The sequence below is a fragment of the Lynx rufus genome, unplaced genomic scaffold, assembly GCF_022079265.1.
Source record: "Lynx rufus isolate CCGP_SWC_20201006 ecotype Redwood Valley unplaced genomic scaffold, mLynRuf1.p SCAF_6, whole genome shotgun sequence".
Classification (NCBI taxonomy): Eukaryota; Metazoa; Chordata; class Mammalia; order Carnivora; family Felidae; genus Lynx; species Lynx rufus.
In genome coordinates this window covers 71,175,935-71,197,533 of record NW_025814878.1, presented here as the reverse complement: position 1 = coordinate 71,197,533, position 21,599 = coordinate 71,175,935, and the positions used below count along the sequence as shown (strand labels likewise).

At 38.9% G+C, this 21,599-nt stretch overlaps 1 protein-coding gene across 1 annotated transcript in view; it reads right to left on the bottom strand.

Moving 5' to 3' along the window:
* The window catches only part of ME1 (malic enzyme 1), a 191,385-nt gene extending 170,913 nt beyond the window's left edge, over positions 1-20,472 (bottom strand). Inside the window, exon 1 of the mRNA XM_047102453.1 lies at positions 20,371-20,472. Within this exon, the coding sequence (XP_046958409.1) occupies positions 20,371-20,448 (78 nt within the window). The 5' untranslated portion in view covers positions 20,449-20,472. The remainder of the gene's footprint in view (positions 1-20,370) is intronic.
* Positions 20,473-21,599: the final 1,127 nt, after the last annotated feature.

The window sequence follows — 21,599 nt, the reverse complement described above, 5'->3', positions numbered from 1 at the left end:
GAACCGGAACATCAGGATTGCAAGGTAATCATCTATTGTGCCTTTGTTTGGTTTATCTATTTTTAAATGTTTATTAATTTATTTTGAAAGACAGTGTATGTGTAAGGGAGGGGTGGAGAGAGAGAGAGAAAGAGAGAGAGAGAGAGAGAGAGAGAGAGAGAGAGAGAGAGAGAGAATCCCAAGCAGACTCCATGCTGTCAGCATAGAACTCGATATGGGGCTCAATCTCATGAACCATGAGATCATGACCTGAGCCACCCAGGCACCCCTTTGTTTGATTTCTTAATTCCTTGAGCTAATCAAAGATTCTACAGAGTATAAAAATTAGATGGCAATTCAACACATTACCAATTAAATTACACATGAATTTGTAAATGTCCCTTGCCTATCCTGGATGATGACGATCTTCAAGAAGGCTTTTCCTCCTCCTCTCTGGATTATGAGATGTCCTCCAATGTACTCCCATAACATCATGTACTTCTATCATGGAACTCCGCACTCCATTATTTCTGCTGAAGCACTGTTTTACCCTGCCCAAGGTCTAGGTGCTTCTGGTGAACAGGAACTGTGATATTCATATTTGAATAGTACCTAATAAAATGTCAAGATGGATCAGGGTCTCAATAAGTTTTACAACAGGGTTGTACCCTGACAAACCCATCATAAATTGAAAATACCATTAAGTCAAAAATGCGTTTAATACATCTAACCTACCAAACATTATAACTTAGCTTAACCTACCTTAAATGTGCTTAGAACACTTACATTAGCCTACAGTTGAGCAACATTACCTAACACAAAGCCTATTACATATAAAAATTTCCAAAGGGGACTTTGGTACAAAATATTTTAAGAACTATTGCAGACAGCAAAGGAAACAAAAAAACAAAAGGCAACCTATGGAATGGGAGAAGATATTTCCAAATAACATATCTGATAAAGGGTTAGTATCTGATAAAGGGTTAGTATAAAACTCAAACTCAACATTCAACTTATAAAACTCAATCCAATTAAAAAATGGGCAGAAGATATGAATACATATTTTTCCAAAGACATACAGGTGGCCAATAGACACATGAAAAGATGCTCACCGTCACTTATGATCAGGGAAATGCAAATCAAAACTACAACGAGATCTCACCTGACACCTGTCAGAACGGCTTAAATCGACAACACAAGAAATAACAGGTGTTGTGAAAATGCGGAGAAAAAGGGACCCTCGTGCACTATTGCTGGGAATGTAAACTGGTACAGACACTGGTACTGTGAAAAACAGGTAAGAAGCTTCTTCACAAAGTTAAAAATAGAACTATCCAACAATCCAGCAATTGCACTTCTAGATATTTACCCAAAGAATTCAAAAATATTAATTCAAAGGGATATATGTATCCCAATGTTTATAGCAGCATTATCTACAATAGCCAAATTATGGAAACAGCCCAAGTGTTCATCGACTGATAAATGGATAAAGAAGATGTGGGTGTGTGTGTGTGTGTGTGTCAAAAATGCACTATTACTCAGCCATATAAAAGAATGAAATCTTGCCATTTGCAACAACATGGATAGAGCTAGAGAGTAAAATGCTAAGCCAAATATGTCAGCCAGAGAAAGAAAAATACTGTATGATTTCATTCATGTGTGTAATTTAAGGAACAAAACAAACAAGCAAAGACAGAGAGAGAGAGAGAGAGAGAAAGAGGCAAACCAAAAAACAGACTCTTAACTATAGAGAACAAACACATGGTTACCAGAGGGGAGGTAGGTGGGGGATGTGTGAAGTAGGTGATGGGGATCAAGGAGGGCACTTGCTGTGATGAACACTGTTATATAAAAGTGTTGAATCACTATATTGTACACCTGAAAGTAATATTACACTGTATGTCTGCTAACTGGAATTTTTAAAAAACCTAAAAAAAAGATAGGAACTGTTGCAGAGAACTATGCTTCAGTGTCTAAGCGATGTATCTCACATATCAACATGATATTCCCAGAAACACCACAAGATGGCTTTCTTACTTCAGATCCACAGTTGAGATTTTCAAAAATGTTTGGTCTCCTCTTAGTTACTTTATGGGAGCTTGTGAAGTTCACAGAATTGCTCAAGGGTCTCCAGAGAAACAGAATGAAAGGGTGTGTGTATAAACATCACATATATGAAGAAATTTATTATAACGAATTGGTTCATGCAATTATGAAGGCTGACAAGTCCCCAGATCTGAAGTTGGCAAGTTGGAGACCCAGGAGAGCCAATGGTGTAGTTCTAGCCCAAGCCCAAAGGACTGAGAAATCAGGAGAGCTGACAGTATAGTTACAGTCCAAAGGCCAGCAGGCTTAAGATCCAGGAAGAGCCAGTGTTTTAGTTCAAATCCAAAGGTAGGGGAAAAAATCAATGTCCTAGCTTGAAGGTATTCAATCAAGAGGGGTTCCCTCTTTGTCACAAGAGGGTCAGCCTTTTTGTACTATTCAGACTCGCAGCTGACTGGATGAGGCCCAACCACATTAGGTAGGGAAGTCTGCTTTACTCAGTCTACCAATTCAAGTGTTAACCTCATCCAGAAACACCCTCACACACACACCCAGAATAATATTTGACCAAATGTCGGGACATCCAGGGGCCTAGCTAAAATGACACATAAAAGTAATCATCACACTCACCAAAGATTTTTCACCAAATATTTGTTGAGTGAATGCTTATAATGCTTGCAGGCACAGAGCCAATGAAACAGTGTTATGTCAAATATGGTCCAGAGTCTCATGAAGCTAACAACCTAGAGAGCTTAACAGGATATTACATGAAGAGCTACACAAATAATTATAAAATAACACTGTGGTAAGTACAGGGAAAGAAAAGGGAAAATTTACTATCTAACTTAACTTAGGGGCTTGAAAGGGAAGAGCTCACTAAGCAGTGATACTAAAATAAGAACTGGAAGTACCTCGGTGGCTCAGTAGGTTAAGCATCTGACTCTTGGTTTCAGCTCAGGTCATGATCTCATAGTTCGTGAGATCTGACAGTGCAGATCCTGCTTGGGATTCTTCCTCTCTCTCTGCCTCTCCCCCATCTGTACTTTGTCTCTCAAAATAAATAAAAACATTAAAAATAAAATAAAATAAAGGAAAATAAAATGAGATCTGAAGGAGAAACGGAAGGGTAGAAGCTGACCAGGTGAAAGACTCAGGGTGACTGTGCAGGAAACGGCAGGGGCACAAACCCCAGCGCAGAACAGCTTGGCTTCTAGGAGAAAGTACAAGGAAGGAAACGTCAACTAAGGGAAGAATGATGCAAGGTGACCCTGGGGAAGACAGGCAGGAGCCAGAGCAGGCAAATCCCTGATAGGCAGGTAAAGTAACGGGAAGACCTGGTTCTTTGCCTGACTAGTGATGCCATTTCATGAAAACACTGCAAGTGTGTCAGCAGCGCTCACCCATGATGTTTGTTATTCACCACATTGAGGAATCTCCATCCCGAGGCTAGCTCACTAAAGAAAGAGAAAACAGGGCTTCAGAAGCAGTTGCTGAGCACCAGGCAAATGACAGAAGGTTCAACCTGGGCTCAAGATTCTCAATCTGTCTTCCTCGTCCCTGCATGATTCACAAAGATACTCTTAACTGCAACACTTGTCTTTGTAACACCACCTCCTAGCTGCCACACCAAGGGCAGATCTGAGCCATGCCCTACAGCAGTAACATTTAACAAGAAAATTAACCTTAAAAATATATAAACCAAGGGTTACTGAGTGACTCAGTCAGCTAAGCGTCGGACTTCAGCTCAGGTCATGATCTCACAGGGTTGGTGAGTTTGAGCCCCAAGCATTTGGCTCTGTGCTGTCAGTACAGCACCTTAGATACTCTGTCCACCGCTCCCCCCCCGCCCCTCCCTTGCTCACTGTCAAATAAGTAAATAAATAAATAGAAGTCATACAATATTTCCAGTGTATAATGGAAACATATTGAGTGCTAGAAACCACAGTTACTGTTTAGAAAGGGGAACAAGCTAGCTGGGGCACAAAAGTGAAAGGGAGACAAACTTTTCACTTCTTCATATTTTTGCTGTTATACAGTGAATCTGTAAGGCTATTAAAAATACTAAGAACTATTAAGAACCGTTTATCTCAATCTCAAGAATATATACCTATATAACCATACTTCTTATTTACATTTCTTAAATCTCTATCCTTATGTTTCTGGCAGCTCTGGGTACAGGCAGACACTGCTGTTTACCGTAACATCTATTCTCCCCTTCTTCCACAGTAAGAGGTCCCTGTATTGTTTGGGTGGTAATGTATCAGATAAACGACTAAAATTCCAGACTCCCCTATAAAAGAGGCCCTGTAAATGAGTTCTGAACAATGAATGTGAGTGGAAGAGATGTGTGGGATGTAGGGAAGGCTCCTTAAAGGGAGCTAGCGGACTCCACTGGAAGGTGGCCCTTCTTGTGTTTCTCCCATTTCTTCCAGCAACCAGCTTGGAATGTGCAAATGCTATCTAAGACCCATAGTCAGGACCATGAAGTGTTCTGGAAGGTGGAAGTGCAGCAATGTTCCTGATGACTCTGTGACCCACCAAACAGGCCCAGACGGTCTACCTCTGATTTCCTTCATGTGTGAAAGAAAAATAAGCTACATCCTAACCAAATCACTGTTACTTGTTTTTACTGTTGTTGTTCTTGCTGTTATATGTACCAAAACCAAGTCGTAAATGATACAGTGGTCATTCCTGTACCCACTAAAGGAAAGAGATTCTCCAACATATACCCAACAGCATATTTAACCCACAATGTAGAATGTAACTTGTAACTAAGCATATTTGAAAGGCAAAACAGAACTATACATTAGGTCAAGAATTAACCATCATTTACCCATTTGACAAACTTTTACAGAATACTAACTATATTCCAGGTCCTAGGAGCAAGTATGTGAAAAGATAAAGCTATGATATAAACCAGCATAACAACCCTACCCACCTCCTCAGAGGAATTGTGAACCTTGTAATTTCTGTAGTATTTTCTCCATCACAGCATGAAGAGAAACAGAAGGATACAAATACCAACAAGGCCAAGAATTTTTAAAAATCCTTAGACTGTAGAAATTTTACAAATTATGTCATGTTCTTATTTTTACATAAATCATTTTCAACAGAATGACCTTTATTACCAAAATTACTGTAGCAAATATGTACCCAGTGAAATGAGGAAGATATGTGAATATATATTGGAAAACATATTCTCTGATGTTTCCCCCTGAAACTTAAGACCAAGTTAGACTGAGTTTCACACATTCACTTCCTAAAAATAACAATCTGAGGGTTCTGGTTCTGTGCAAGATGGTGTAAGCATAGTTTACCTTGTCTCTCCCAATGAATCTAACTATAAACCTTGTGCAGAATGCATCAGGAAGCTATATGAAGAGTCTGAAAAGTAAATGGCAGCAGAGGAGCAGGGGAAGAAGACCTGAATCCCAGGTACCACCAAACCAACAGTGAGTTTCCTGGAGTTTTGCCCTTCAGTACAGCCTGGCTTTTTTTTCCCCTCTGTGATCAACTGGCCTTGACTAAAAAGTAACAGAAATGCTAGAAGTGCAACTGAGTGCAGACAAAAAGAATGACAAGAAAAGCTTTCTTTTTCTGGTCCAAGAATCAGGAAAGGCGGCTGGCTCTTAAAGGTTACAGAAGAGGGAAATCCATTCTTATTTTCCATTCTCTCCAGCCCCAGCCCCCTGTGAATCCCACAGTGGGGGGCAGGAGCATGACCACTGGCAGATGTCTAAAATTGTAAGATAGGAAAATCATTCTTTTTAGCCAGAGAAGCAATGGTCCCAAGATCATGGATTAAATGTCTGTTGCATTTTTGTCTTCCAGTCACTTGGCCCTAAATGCAAATGCAGGTAGAAGAAGTATACTACAGAGCAAGGAAACTAAAGGTCCAGTTTTCCGGCTAGTGGGCTGGAAAGGGGGCCTCAAGGAGACAAAAAGTATCAGTGAGATCATAGAAAGAAGGGAACTCAAGAGAACAATCCCATAAAGTTGTATATGAACTCCTGGGCTCGCCTCTGAGCTATGCATGTAGAGACCTGATCTTAAACAGTCTCACAAAAGATATGAGAACTAAACTATGGTATAAACCGCTGTATGGATCCTACACTGACCTTTGGGCAGTACACACGATGAACAGAACCAAATAGCACTACAAAGTGGCTATGAAAATGGAATATTGGAACCACGATCCATAAAACAAGGGCCCAACTTATAAACTCACCTAACCAGTTTGACTGACTGCAAAAACTAAAAAGAACTGTATTCCCTTTGGGATTTAACCAAAACCTACAATGCAAATGTCCAGGATACATGCAAAAATTACTCAGCATATGAAGAAACAGGTAAATGTTAACTTTCAAAGGAAAAAGAAAAATCAACGACAACACAGAGAATGGAGTTATCAAAGATTTAAAAACAGTTATTGTAACCAAACCCCAAAGCATAAGGGCAAAATCTTTTGAAATGAATGGAAAAAAACAGTCTTGGTGAACAAATTAAAGCTATAAAGAACCAAGTGGAAATTTTAGAACTGAAAAATATAATAACTAAAAATATTCATAGGATGGGCTCAAGAACAGAATGGAGATACAAGAGAAAAGGGTCAGTAAACTTGATGGATCAACCAATCTGAAAAACAAAGAAAAAAAACTGGAAAAGAAAAAGTCAGAGCCTCAGGGACCTGTGTGTGGGACAATACCAAAAAACCTAACATTTTTATCAACAGAATGCCAAAAGGAGAGGAGAAAGAAAAATATTTGTAGAAATAACGGCTAAACATTTATCAATTTTGGCACCAGATATAAAATTACAAATTCAAGAAGCTCAACAAACCCCAAGAAGATAATCGAAAAAAATCTAAATCCAGAAAAATTATTTCAAAATGCTGAAAACTAGAAAAAAGAAAACATCTTTAAAGATGCCAGAGAAAAACCAACCTACTCATTGCATACATATGTAACAATTCGGATGACTACAAGTTTCTCATCAGAAACAAGGGAGGCCAGAGGGAAGAGGAATGGCATTTTTAACATGCTGAAGGTAAAGAAGTGTCAACCCAAAATTCTATAACTGGTGAAAATACCCCTCAGGAAAGAAAGTGAAATAAAGACATTCTCAGATGAAGGAAAATGGAGACAAGCAGTCTCCAGCAAACCTGCTCTAAAAGAAATGCTAAAGGACATTTTTTACATAGAAAGGAAATGGTACCTGAAGATAACCTAAATGACAACCATCTGGGTAACTGTAACAGATTATCCTTTCCCTCTTAAATTCTTTGAAATATGTATGACAGTTAAAATCAAAATAATAAACATTACATTATTACATCAAAAATATTTTTCAGGGGCGCCTGGCTGGCGCAGTCGGTTAAGCGTCCGACTTCAGCCAGGTCACGATCTCGCGGTCCGTGGGTTCGAGCCCCGCATCAGGCTCTGGGCTGATGGCTCGGAGCCTGGAGCCTGTTTCCGATTCTGTGTCTCCCTCTCTCTCTGCCCCTCCCCCATTCATGCTCTGTCTCTCTCTGTCCCAAAAATAAATAAACTTTAAAAAAAAATATTTTTCATAAGAATTCAGTAGCAAAACAAACAATCCAATTAAAATGGGCAAAGGATCTGAATAGACATTTTTCCAAAGAAGATACACAGATGGCCAACAGACACATGAAAGGAAACTCAGTATCCGCAATCATCAGGAAAATGCAAATCAAAACCACAAGATATCACTTCACACCTGTTAGAATGGCTATTCTCAAAAAAACAAGAAATACAAGTATTGGTGAGGATATGGGAAAAAAGTTTCCCTTTTTTGTTTTTTTTTTTAATTTTTTTTTTCAACGTTTATTTATTTTTGGGACAGAGAGAGACAGAGCATGAGCGGGGGAGGGGCAGAGAGAGAGGGAGACACAGAATCGGAAACAGGCTCCAGGCTCCGAGCCATCAGCCCAGAGCCTGACACGGGGCTCGAACTCACAGACCGCGAGATCGTGACCTGGCTGAAGTCGGACGCTTAACCGACTGCGCCACCCAGGCGCCCCAAGTTTCCCTTTTTTGGAGGTTTTTGATGAACCTTTTCTCCCACACTCTTGGTGGGAATGTAAATAGGTATATCCACTGTGGAAAACAATATGGAGTTTCCTCAATTAAAAAATAGAACTACCATATGATCTAGCAATTCTACCTCTGGGTTTTTATCTGAGGAAAAGAAAAAAACAACATGGAAAGGATATATGTACCCCCATGTTCACTACAGCATTATTTGCAATTGCCAAGATATGGAAACAACCTAAAAGTCCATCAACGGATGAATGAATAAAGAAAACGTGGTGTGTGTATGTGTGTGTGTGTGTGTGTGTACATATATATGTATATATATAAAATATAATTTGGCCATACTAAAAAAAAGAGGGAAATCTCACTATTTGCAACAACATGGATGGATCTTGACAGCATTATGCTAAGTGAAATAAAGTCAGAGAAAAACAAACACTGTATATGATCTTACTTATACGTGGAATCTAAAAAGAAAACAAAAACAAAAACAAAAAATAAGCTCATAGATACAGAAAAAGATTGGTGGTTGCCAGAGGTGGGAAGTAGATGGGTGGAGGAAATGGATGAAGGTGTTAAAAAAGTACAAACATACAGTCATAAAATAAATAAGTCATAGGGATGAATGTACATATAGCATGGTGAGTATAGTTAATAATACTGCATTGCATATTTACAAAGTTGCCAAGAGAATAAATCTTTAAAATTCTCATCACAAGAAGAAATTTTTTTATAACTGTATGGTGGCAGATGTTAGCTAGACTTATTATGGTGATCATTTCACAATATACACAAATATCAACTCATTATATTGTATACCTGAAGCTAATTTAATGTTATGTGTCAATTATATCTCAATTTAAAAAATTTTATGTAATGTATGTATGGAGATGTAAGTGGATATAACAACTATAACATAATCAAAGGAAAGTAATTAGACAAATGATGATAAGGTATGAACATTCCAACTGAACTAATAAAATGGTCATTTCAAGTAGACTGAAAAATTATATATAGTATAATTCTTTTTTTTTAATTTTTTTTAATGTTTATTTATTCTTGAGAGAGAGACAGAGATAGAATGTGAGTGGGGGAGGGTCAGAGAGAGAGAGACACACAGAATCTGAAGCAGGCTCCAGGCTCCGAGCTGTCAGCACAGAGCCTGAGGTGGGGTTCAAACTCACAAACTGTGAGATCATGACCTGAGCTGAAGTTGGACGCTTAACTGACTGAGCCACGCAGATGCTCCTATATAGTATAATTCTTACAGAAAGTACCAAAACCAGCCTATAAAAAGATATTGTCAAAAAGTCAAAGATAAAATGGAATAAAATATTCAAACAGGAAAGGGAGAAATAAAGAGATGAAAAACAGAGGGAATAAACACCTAATAATAAAATAGTAGACAGAAATCCAAACATATCAATAATTCCATTAAATGTAAATGGTCTAAACACAGAAATTAAGAGATCTATTACCAGAAAATGGCAAGAGCTACAAGCAAAATTAATTAGATCATTACAATCTCTCACCTACATGTTCCTATGAAGATTGGGAAATGTCAGTTTTAACCTCTTTGTATGTCACCATTTCCAGCTCTTCTTTTTGACTTCTATCATTGGATCTTTCAAACCAGTAATGTCTCTGTGTTATTTATTAAGCTTTAATTCTCAAAGGGAAGTTATAATAATACTCTTTTCCATTTTCCCAATTTCTCAAGTGAATTTTCTCATTATCTGGCAAAACAAATTTCTTTAGAAATTTGAGGAATTCATATATGGAAACAGTTTTTTACCTTTGGTGTGACCTGCACTGAGAGAAATATGTTAAAGTCTGCTAGTATTAGTGTTTATTCCTCTCTGCGTGTTCTGTAGGGTCTTTTTTATGAGGGTGACTGCTGTGTTATTTGATGCATAGATATTCCTTACTTTTTTAACTTTATTCAAAATTGTACTTTTCAGAATTATAAAGAGTCTTTTGTCTCACTTAATGCTTTTTGATATAGACTCTACACTGTCTGATGTCAGGTATAACCCTGATTTCCTGCTGGTTGCATTTTCCAACGTCTTTATTTTTAGTCTTTCCATAGCATTTTGTTTTCAATGTATCTCTTATCTAAAGCATAGTTTGCTTCTGCTTTGTGGAACAATCCGAAAACAATTCTATTAATAGAGGAGTTATTCTCATTTATACTTACTGACACTGATGAGGGATAGAAGCAGAAAATTTTCACCTTTAGCCCAGAAGGCTGATCTATGGCATCCATAATTCTGATAAGGATTAAATACATGCTGGTTACTACATTCTTAAAAGGTCTCATGACTGCCTGGCTATCTCACCAATAGTTAATATTGAACTGAATGATAGGCACCAGATAAATCTTGTGAAACTAGTTTTACATGCAGAAATTCGAAGAAGACCTTTATGATCTAGTACTTCCTGCACATCCCCTATCCCTTGAGTACTAAGCATATAACCACCGGCTTCATACAGCAATAGCGCAGCTCTTTCTGTCCATGGGTCCTGTCCCCATGCTACTCAAATAAACTTACTAAGCTGCACCATAAAACATCTCAAGAATTATTTCTTGACCATTGCATTCAACAGCCCTGCAATATAACCAATATATTTCCTTTCAATTCTGTCTTTATTATATTATAATCTCTACATGTAAAAATTAACTATAATTTTGAATAAGTAAAAATTTTTTTTTTCTCTTTTCTTTTTTTTTTTTTTTTCCTTCCCCTCCCCCGTGGGTTCCTGTTAAGTTTCTCAGGATCCACATAAGAGTGAAACCATATGGTATCTGTCTTTCTCTGTATGGCTTATTTCACTTAGCATCACACTCTCCAGTTCCATCCACGTTGCTACAAAAGGCCATATTTCATTTTTTCTCATTGCCACATAGTATTCCATTGTGTATATATACCACAATTTCTTTATCCATTCATCAGTTGATGGACATTTAGGCTCTTTCCATAATTTGGCTATTGTTGAGAGTGCTGCTATGAACATTGGGGTACAAGTGCCCCTATGCATCAGTACTCCTGTATCCCTTGGATAAATTCCTAGCAGTGCTATTGCTGGGTCATAGGGTAGGTCAATTTTTAATTTTCTGAGGAACCTCCACACTGCTTTCCAGAGCGGCTGCACCAATTTGCATTCCCACCAACAGTGCAGGAGGGTTCCCGTTTCTCCACATCCTCTCCAGCATCTATAGTCTCCTGATTGGTTCATTTTGGCCACTCTGACTGGCGTGAGGTGATACCTGAGTGTGGTTTTGATTTGTATTTCCCTGATAAGGAGCGATGCTGAACATCTTTTCATGTGCCTGTTGGCCATCTGGATGTCTTCTTTAGAGAAGTGTCTATTCATGTTTTCTGCCCATTTCTTCACTGGGTTATTTGTTTTTCGGGTGTGGAGTTTGGTGAGCTCTTTATAGATTTTAGATACTAGCCCTTTGTCCGATATGTCATTTGCAAATATCTTTTCCCATTCCGTTGGTTGCCTTTTAGTTTTGTTGGTTGTTTCCTTTGCTGTGCAGAAGCTCTTTATCTTCATAAGGTCCCAGTAATTCACTTTTGCTTTTAATTCCCTTGCCTTTGGGGATGTGTCGAGTAAGAGATTGCTACGGCTGAGGTCAGAGAGGTCTTTTCCTGCTTTCTCCTCTAAGGTTTTGATGGTTTCCTGTCTCACATTTAGGTCCTTTATCCATTTTGAGTTTATTTTTGTAAATGGTGTGAGAAAGTGGTCTAGTTTCAACCTTCTGCATGTTGCTGTCCAGTTCTCCCAGCACCATTTGTTAAAGAGGCTGTCTTTTTTCCATTGGATGTTCTTTCCTGCTTTGTCAAAGATGAGTTGGCCATACGTTTGTGGGTCTAGTTCTGGGGTTTCTATTCTATTCCATTGGTCTGTGTGTCTGTTTTTGTGCCAATACCATGCTGTCTTGATGATGACAGCTTTGTAGTAGAGGCTAAAGTCTGGGATTGTGGAATAAGTAAAAATTTTAAAGGCTTACAAAAATACTCATTAACCAAGTCACAGTTTCTTCCTGGCTCTGAGCACTCGAGTAAGGACTTATATTTTGGCCAACTAACCAAGACTTGCCACTATTAGTAACCAAAACATTCTCATCATTTCAAGATTATTGTTTCAAAAGATACCTCAATTTGGACATGTAGACAGAAAAACAAAAGGGGGCTTGACCAGTACTGCCAAGGCAAACTAGAGCCCCATATGTGCAACACTAACACACAGAAAAGAAGGTTACTTTCTAGTAACTTCCCAGGTATGTGAATGCACTACTTAAAGAAGTCATAAAGCAAAATTTTTTTAAACTATGGGTTGTGACTCACATTTCTTAAAAACTGAAATATGATAAGTACTACTAGTGTGCACTAAACACAGCAAAATATTGTATTATGACATTTTGTTTCCATTACAATATGTATTAGTTTGCCAAGGCTGCCATAACAAAGTACCAGACTAAGTAACTAAAACAACAGAAATTTATTTTCTCACAGTTCTGAAGGCTGTTAAGTCCAAGATCAAGATGCTGGTAGGGTTGCTTACATTCTGAGACTTTTCTTATTGACTTCTCTCTTTGTATTCACATGGTCTTTCCTTTTCTTATAAGGCTATCAGCCATATTGAATTAAGGTCCACCCTAAAGACCTGATTTTAACTTAATTACCTCTTTAAAGGTATTAACTCCAAATGCAATTGCATTCTGAGACAGTGGATAAATCAATACATGACTCTTGGTAGGGCACAATTCAGCCCACAACATTGTGCTTATACATGTATTATATATGTGTATTGTGTCACAATCAAAAAAGTTTTAAAATATCTTAGAAGACTCTGAATAGATAATTCAAATGTATTAAATATATTCTAAGCTTAAGGGGCTTAGCCCTAATACTGTCATGGAGTCAGGACTCCTTCAGTCTCCAGATTTCCAGGTCTTCATGAAGCAGTTTAGAATTTAACTGCTCCAGGGATCCTGATAATGCAATTATGAACATTCAGATGAACATGTAAATACTTTTGCTGATATTCTTACTCAACATTACCTGATAAAAAAAATAAACTTAGTGCTTTAGATCTAGGGTTTATTAGTATAAAGCTCTAACAGTTATATTTCCATGTGTTTGAGACTATTACTCATTTTTTCTAATGTTTATTTATTTTTGAGAGAGACACAGACAGAATGTGAGTGGGTTAGGGGCAGAGAGAGAGGGAGACACAGAATCCAAAGCAGGCTTCAGGCTCTGAGCTGTCAACACGGAGCCTGACGCGGGGCTTCAACTCACAAGCTATGACATCATGACCTGAGCCAAAATCGGAGGCTTAACCAACTGAGCCACCCAGGTGCCCCAAGACTATTATTCATTATTATATTGACTTCCCAAGCTACCCAGATCAAACTGTAGAAACTTAAAGCCATAATGTCTCTCCCCTCTGTTTAAACTCAAAGGCCTCAAGTATCTAACAGTTTAGTTGATGGCTAACTTAGATATATTTTTAAGGCCTGAGGGAAAATGCTGAGGCTTTAAATTCTCTAAATTCACTTAAGACAACAATAATCCTTTGTTTTAAAATGTACTACTTTATATACATAAAGCTAAAAACAGGTAAAAATTAACGTATAAGCCATAAGATATTTTAAATATCATTTTAAGAATACAAACATCCACATTTTACATTTAGGTCCCATGTCTAAGAAAATTTCCTAAACATTTAGGTTGGAAACATTTCCAAATTTGTTCTAACTGTAACGTATTTCATGATTTATTCCGGATCTATATACTGTCCAAGTTGGTTGAGTTGGTTCAATAACATAATGAAGTAACAAATCAATCAGTCTTAAGTCTATCACAGTATTTGGTCACGTCAGTTTTGAAAACCATTGGAAATACTCAAATATTTGTTTTGTCAGAGTAACAGACTATCTCCAAAGCCAGACTCAAGTAAAGGCTGGTTTCACACCACTGGAACTTGTAAATTTCCTGTCTCTGCAATTCACTCCCTCTTCTCCCAATAACTTTAATGACCAAAGCATACCTCTACCTTTCTCTAACAAGCCATGTTCTTTCATACTTCCAAGCCTTCACATGCTTTGAACAGAGTCCTGAGAAGCAAAGAGCTTTCCTTTTTCTTTGTCTTCACAAATATATATTTTAACCTATACCTGGCATTCTGTGAAAGTGTATGAAAGACTGCAAAGGTCATGTGATGTCAGTCAAGCTCAGTTATATGAATTTGAGGGTAAAACATAAATGTCTCTCCCATAAAGAGAAGATAGGTTTTTGTTTTTACTATAAAATAAAGAAGGAACATAATCTCATCATAGAAAATTCAAGGGAAGAGGATTAGTACACTAAAAGGAGAATTCTTTATAATTGCTCCAGCTATGAGCTCGGACTTTCTATACAAAAGTACTATATTAATATTAGGATGTACTAAAAAAAACTACTGTTTTTGAATGTATAATTTAGAAAAAATTAATATTCACTATCTCAAATCTTTTCAGTATGTGATTGAAGAGGCAAGACAGAAATCACATTACAACAGAAATCTAAGTGCACTCACAAGAATCTTATTCATTGCAATATTCTCTCAACCACAACATTACCTGGTATATACTGGGTTCTGAACAAATATTTTCTACATAAAAAAATAATAAATGAATGAAATTATCACTTTATTTTATAAGGATAGTGACTGAAATTAGTTAAGAAAAGCTCACTTAAAATCTCATAGCTGCTAAATGGAAGAATTGGGGCTTTCGCTTTCTAAATACAATGCCTTAGAACGTTCATTCCATTCCATTCCATTTCTCATACTTTCCCAAAAGCTAGAAGGAAATTATAACACAAAAACAAAACTTCTTAGACTTTCTTCAGTATTTTCTTATACTCCATATCACCAGTCTCAAAAGTCCTCAGGTCAAACTCCTCTTTCTCCTCTTTCTACTCATTCGAGTGTATTTGTTTTTGCGCTCCCCTACACTACCACCGTTGTTTCAAGTGCAGCAAGGTATCAGCTGTGGAGGCATATGGTTATCCACCCACAATACAATGGCATTTGTATCAGTGGGATTCCACATTAAATAATACATCAGTTTCCCATACTGTTGAGGCAACTTCAGAGAACTGTTATAGATAAAAATTTCTGAATGATTTGTCGTGGTATAATTTACATTGAAGAAAAAGAGGAGGTTCAATGTATCTTTCCTTCATAACCATGAGACTTACTTGTCTCTTTTCTCTACAACACATCCAACTAGGTCTTGACATGCCAGGACACAAACATCTACAAATGCACTTGCCCAGAAGTTCACTTTTTAGATAGAAAAGTTAATGATGCTGACCGAAACTGACTTTGATACATCACTATCTTAAACTGGATTAAAATGCCTAAAATATTAAAAAGTGGTATCTTTTGGAGATTTACAGGTCATGTACATTATTTAATCTTAAAGACATAGAAACCATGTAAGCACAATTATGGCAGAACTAGCAATTAGTGTTTTCTACCATTGCTAGAGGAATGGTATAAAGTGAACTAATAAATTTAGAAATGAAAAATAAGTGATTTTGTGTGCAGAATTTTACTTTTGAAGAGTTATTTATGAAACACTAGTCACATGAAAATTCCTGAGAAAAAATTTGAAATACAACTCATCAAAACCAGAAGGCATCCTTGAAAATCATAAACATTAAACATTAAATTAGGAAAGTGCACATAACACAAAGACAAGCACCTCAAAAATAGTTTGGGCTGTGTAGAGAAACATACTGAATCTCAGAAGCATGAGGCAGAAGTACTTTCCCAAATACTATGATGAAATACTACCTGGAGTGATGTAATTTGAGTAAAAGCAAATAGTGAGAATCATACATTATTACCAATGAAGAAAGATCTTAATTTCTCTTAAGTTTTCACAAGGTTTTATTTTTTTAACTTGGATCATATCTACTGTTAACCTTGAGTTTACCAAGACTAATCACCCCTTTAAGGTTATCTAGCAAGCAATTGAAACTTCATGGATGGTCAGGCTTAAACCAAATTCCAACTATTCTCCTATATTCCATTATACATTGTATAATGTATAGGCAACTGAGCTTTAGACTTAAATGCAAATTTACTTTCAGAAAACTATAATAAAAAGGACATAAATGTCAAAATAATGTTCAAACGACCACTCTAAAAGCTTCTTGCTTTATAGGAAAGAATATCCAATGGAATAACGAGAGTGTCTTCAGCAAATGGTGCTGGGAAAACTGGAGAGCAACATGCAGAAAAATGAACCTGGACCACTTTCTTATACCATACACAAAAATAAACTCAAAATGGATGAAAGACCTGAACGCAAGACAGGGAGCCATCAAAAGCCTAGAGGAAAAGCAGGCAAAAGCCTCTTTGACCTCGGCCGCAGCAACTTCTTACTGAAGACATCTCTGCAGGCAAGGGAAACAAAAGCAAAAATGAACTATTGGGACCTCAACAAAATAAAAAGCTTCTGCACAGCGAAGGAAACTAAAAGGGAACCGAAAGAATGGGAGAAGATATTTGCAAAGGACCTATCAGATAAAGGGTTAGTATCTAAAATCTATAAAGAACTTATCAAATTCAACACCCAAAACACAAATAACCCAGTGAAGAAATGGGCAAAAGACATGAATAGACACTTCTCCAAAGAAGACATCCAGATGGCCAACCGACACATGAAAAAATGCTCAACATCACTCATCATCGGGGAAATACAAATCAAAACCACAATGAGATACCCTTACACCTGTCAGAATGGCTAACATTAACAACTCAGGCAACAACAGATGTTGGCGAGGATGTGGAGAAAGAGGATCTCTTTTGCACTGCTGGTGGGAATGCAAACTGGTGCAGCCACTCTGGAAAACAGTATGAAGTTCCACAAAAAATAAAAAATATAACTACGCTACGACCCAGCAATTGCACTGCTAGGTATTTATCTAAGGAATACAGGTATGCTGTTTCGAAGGGGCACATGCACCCCAATGTTTATAGCAGCAGTATCAACAATAGCCAAAGTATGGAAAGAGCCCAAACGTCCATTGATGGATGAATGGATAAAGAAGGTGTGGTATATATATACAATGAGGTATTATTTGGCAATCAAAAAGAATGAAATCTTGCCATTTGCAACTACGTGAATGGAACTAGAGGTATTATGCTAAGCGAATTTGGTCAGAGAAAGACAAAAATCATATGACTTCACTCCTGTGAGGACTTTAAGACACAGAACAGATGAACATAAGGGAAGGGAAGCAAAAACAATATAAAAACAGGGAGGGGGACAAAACGTAAGAGACTCTTAAATATAGAGAACAAACAGAAGGTTGCTGGAGAGGTTGTGGGAGGGGGGGATGAGCTAAATGGGTAAGGGGCATTAAGGAATCTATTCCTGAAATCATTGTTGCATTATATGCTAACTAACTTGGATGTAAATAAATAAATAAATTATAAAAAAATAAAAATAAAAATAAAAGCTTCTTGATTTAAAAGCTGAGTACTGTTTAAAAGACAAAAGAAATAAAAACATGGTTCATTCATTCATGAAATAGACATTTATTTAAAGCCCACTGGGCAAAATTCTGTACTAAGTATGAATCCTGCCCTATGACAATCAAAATAAAAAAAAAAAAATACAATGCAGTGAATACAACATGACATGCTACATTTGAATACACAAATGTTAATGATAATAGGACTAAGAGAATTAGGAACATCTTCCCTAGAGAGATTATTAAATCAATTAATGCCATTTTAATTGTAGGAAATTACACATAGACAAAAAGGAGAGTATTAAGAGATCCAGCAAACATATTTCAAGTGGAAGACTAAATTGGGGGACTAATGAGATCAATTTGAAGAAGACGGTAAACCTGACAAGACTGATTTTATATTCAACATTATAGGAACTATTATAAATACCTGGATGACAGAAGAAGAACATGAAGAAAACACTAACTGATGTACGTATTGCTCTCATATCTACATGTAGGACAGACTATAATCTGAAAATAAAACCGGTAAAAATTGTTGCAGTTACCCAAAAGCTGCGGTGATAAAGGTCTGTGTGAATGTGGCTGAAGAAGTCTTCACGCAGCCAGATGACAGGCTGGAGTGTTAAAGGGCAAGATCTACTAGCCTAGGTTATCACAAAAATCAATAAGAATTCCCAGGCTACCAGAAAACTTTAAAGCCCAGAGGTCTTCAGTGCAGCGCAGATCAGAACATCCCACAGCCATGGTTTCAATGGTAAGGATACTCTGCTACTTCCATTAGGCAACACACAACTGTCTTAGAACTGAGTAAGAAAAAGTAAAGCTTATTCCATTAATCACCCCAGAGTTGGTGAACTAGATTTTTTTTTTAATGTTTATTTGTTTTTGAAATAGAGTCAGAGCATGAGCCAGGGGAGTGGCAGAGAGAGAGGGAGACACAGAATCTGAAGCAGGCTCCAGCTGGGAGCTGTCAGCACAGAGCCTGATGTGGGGCTCAAACTCATGAACTTGTGAGATCCTGACCTGAGCCAAAGTCGGACTCAACCAAGTGAGCCACCTAGGTGCCCCGGTGAACTAGATTTTATATCCAATTTGATACTATGCAGACAATAAAGTTCAATTACAAATTCAAAAATGTGTTCTTAACACATTATGCTGCACCTTTCAACTTGGTGGAAGATCTTTGTGATATTATTGTTAAGTAAGAGTTAATCTTTATTGGTAAATAGAAGCCAGAAAGATTTTAAGTAAAGGCATAATAATTACTCTTGCTCAGTGATTGCCTATGCCATCTACCCACTCCAAACACTCATTCTTGCCCATAACTTCAGGGAAATTCAAACAGGTTATACCACTTATGTGGTCCTTCTTAAGTAACAACACATTATTTGGTCATAAATTACAGCAAGCAGATACACATGAAAGTAACAAATTATTTTATAACATCAGATTTTACCTTTGTTCTACTGAAAATAGGCCCCAACATGCAGACTAATAAAAAGAAAAATCTAGCAAATAAATTCATTTTGAAGAAAAAAATAAGTAGGAACTATTTAAAATTTCATGATGGCTTTATGACCCCAAATACTAAACAACCACGTATTTTTTTAAAAGTTATCTGTCACCACAAAAATCAAAAAGAACTCACACTAGCTATAGTTTATTAAATAGAAGAAATCGCAAATCTTCAAGCCATTAATAATGATCAACAAATCACCAGCAACATGACCAGAAGGTAAGAGTGGGGTCCAGTTCCTAATGAAAAAGAGTATCTACTAAAGAGACAACCAAAATGACTAAACAGATCTCTGTTGACTGATGGCATTTCCCATATCCTAAATAAGGAAATGTCAAAATAAACAGCTACACACACACACACACTCACACACACACAAAACAATCTAGAGAGAAATTTAGCTATAAAGTGTGACTGCTTAGTATCTAGATAAGCAAAATTATAAATCGGGTATTTTTCATTTGAGAGAAATATTAGGTGTTCACTCGACATTACCAGTGAAGAAAAATGAAATGTTAGCGAGATCTGGAAAAGGGTCTGTAATTTACAGTGGATTCTTGTTTTCATAAGAGGTCTTTAAAAAAATGTTTCTAATTTCCATAGGGCCAGATTCAAAAAATAGGAATGGCTTTACCCACAGCCCCATGTCTAGGACAGGGATTTTGTACCAGGCCATGCAAAGTGTCCAACGCAGAAGCCACCCACCACGCATTCCCAGCCTCCTAATCGTGTCGCTCCAGAAACCAAGAGGCCTTGACTTCTAGCTTGTTAATGTGATCTGAGGCTCTGGGAACTCATTTCTGTCCAGGATGGACCAGTAGGGCCACTTCTCTCCGAGCAGCGTCCAAGAATTGCCACACTGAGTGAAACCAGTAAGTAGGTGGCACATACAGGCTGAGCTGGCAGCCAACCTATCTTCACAGAAACAGTTCAAGCGCTTAGCCTGATACTACTTTCTTCGCCTTGGCTCCTGGAGAAGAGAAGCCGAAAAGTAAACAAGTTACATCTCCTCCGGTCCCAAAAAGGGATGCCGAGGTGCACCAGCACCGCGCGCCCATCACACTGCTGGGCACACAGCCTACTGGGTGGCCCCTCCATTCCGCCCGCAACGAGAGCCGCGCCCGGTGAGAGCGGACAGAGGGGTGAGGCCGCGTTGGGGGAAACCCCCGGAGGGCCGGGCCCAGACCGAAGGCGACCACTGGGCCGCCAGGTGGGCCGGAGGACTCACCTTGTTGAGGTGGGGGTCCCGCGTCAAGGCGTAGCCGCGCTGGTGGGTGTGGCGGCGGCGGGGGGCTGCGGGCTCCATGGCTGGCGTGCGGGTGGGCGGCGGGGTCGGGTGGCGGCGAGCGGCGCGCGGCGCGCGGCGCAGGCGGCGATGCTGCTGAGACGCCGGCGCTGAGTGCGGCGGCGGCGGCGGCCCCGCTGGGAAAGAGCCGGCAGCCGGGGGCGGGCGTGGGTGGCGAGAGGGGGTGGACGCGGCGGGAGGAGCCCGCGAGAAGCCGGTGTCCCCAGCCGGGCAGCCTGAGAGAATCGCTGAGTCATGGCAGGAGATCAGCCGAGCCGGCGAGTGAGGAGGAGGAGGAAGAGCGAGGCTCTCGCGGCTCCCAAGGGGCGGCGGCCGCAGGAGTCGCTCCCTTCCATGCACTGGGCCCCACTCACCACTGGGTTGATGATCACAAGTGTCCTAGCCCGTCTCTGCGTGGGGCGTGCCTCCGTTGTGCACGGAACGCTTTTACCCCCGAGACCCATGCTAGTAGCAAGGTCACGTTCCCCCCGCCCGCCCCGGGGGCTTTGCGGGTACCGTAGCCCCTGGGCCCTCAGCGGGAGCCGCAAGGATACCCGGGAGGTGAGAAATGGGGAGGTTCAGGCGGAAAACAACGGCTGTAGGACCGAGGGATCAGGAAATGGACCAAGGGGTTTGCAGAAGACCTCGACTGAGACTCTCTCTCTCTTCCCATTAGGCGCTTCGAAGCTCTCTATCCAGGGTCCCGATGCCGGCCACGCCCAGGCGCCAGACAGAACTAACCTTGACCCAGAAAGCAGAGGCCTGAGTAGAACTGGGAGGAAGTGTGGGCCTGTGGAGCTCTAGATTATACATGGGAATTTTACCTTAATATAATTGCAAGCCAACGTGTGTTACACTGCAGATAGTTATGGCCCACTGAACAGTCACATTTATCTTGTATATAATTTTGTGAGAGTTCTAGAAGCCAGGATGTTTATGACCCTCTTTGAATTCATATTCAAAGATTGGATAACTCAATCTTCAAGGGCTTCAGTTTCTACTTTGATGAAAGGAGAGGGTCAGAATAAATGATCTTCCAGCACTGGAATTCTGTTGTTATTGTTATTTCTACTTGAAGTTTCCAGGAATGGAGGAGCAGTCAGATCAAAGCCAAAAGGGGTGTGTGATACACAAAACCACGAAAGATGTCGGTGCCCCAGTTTCTTTTCCAG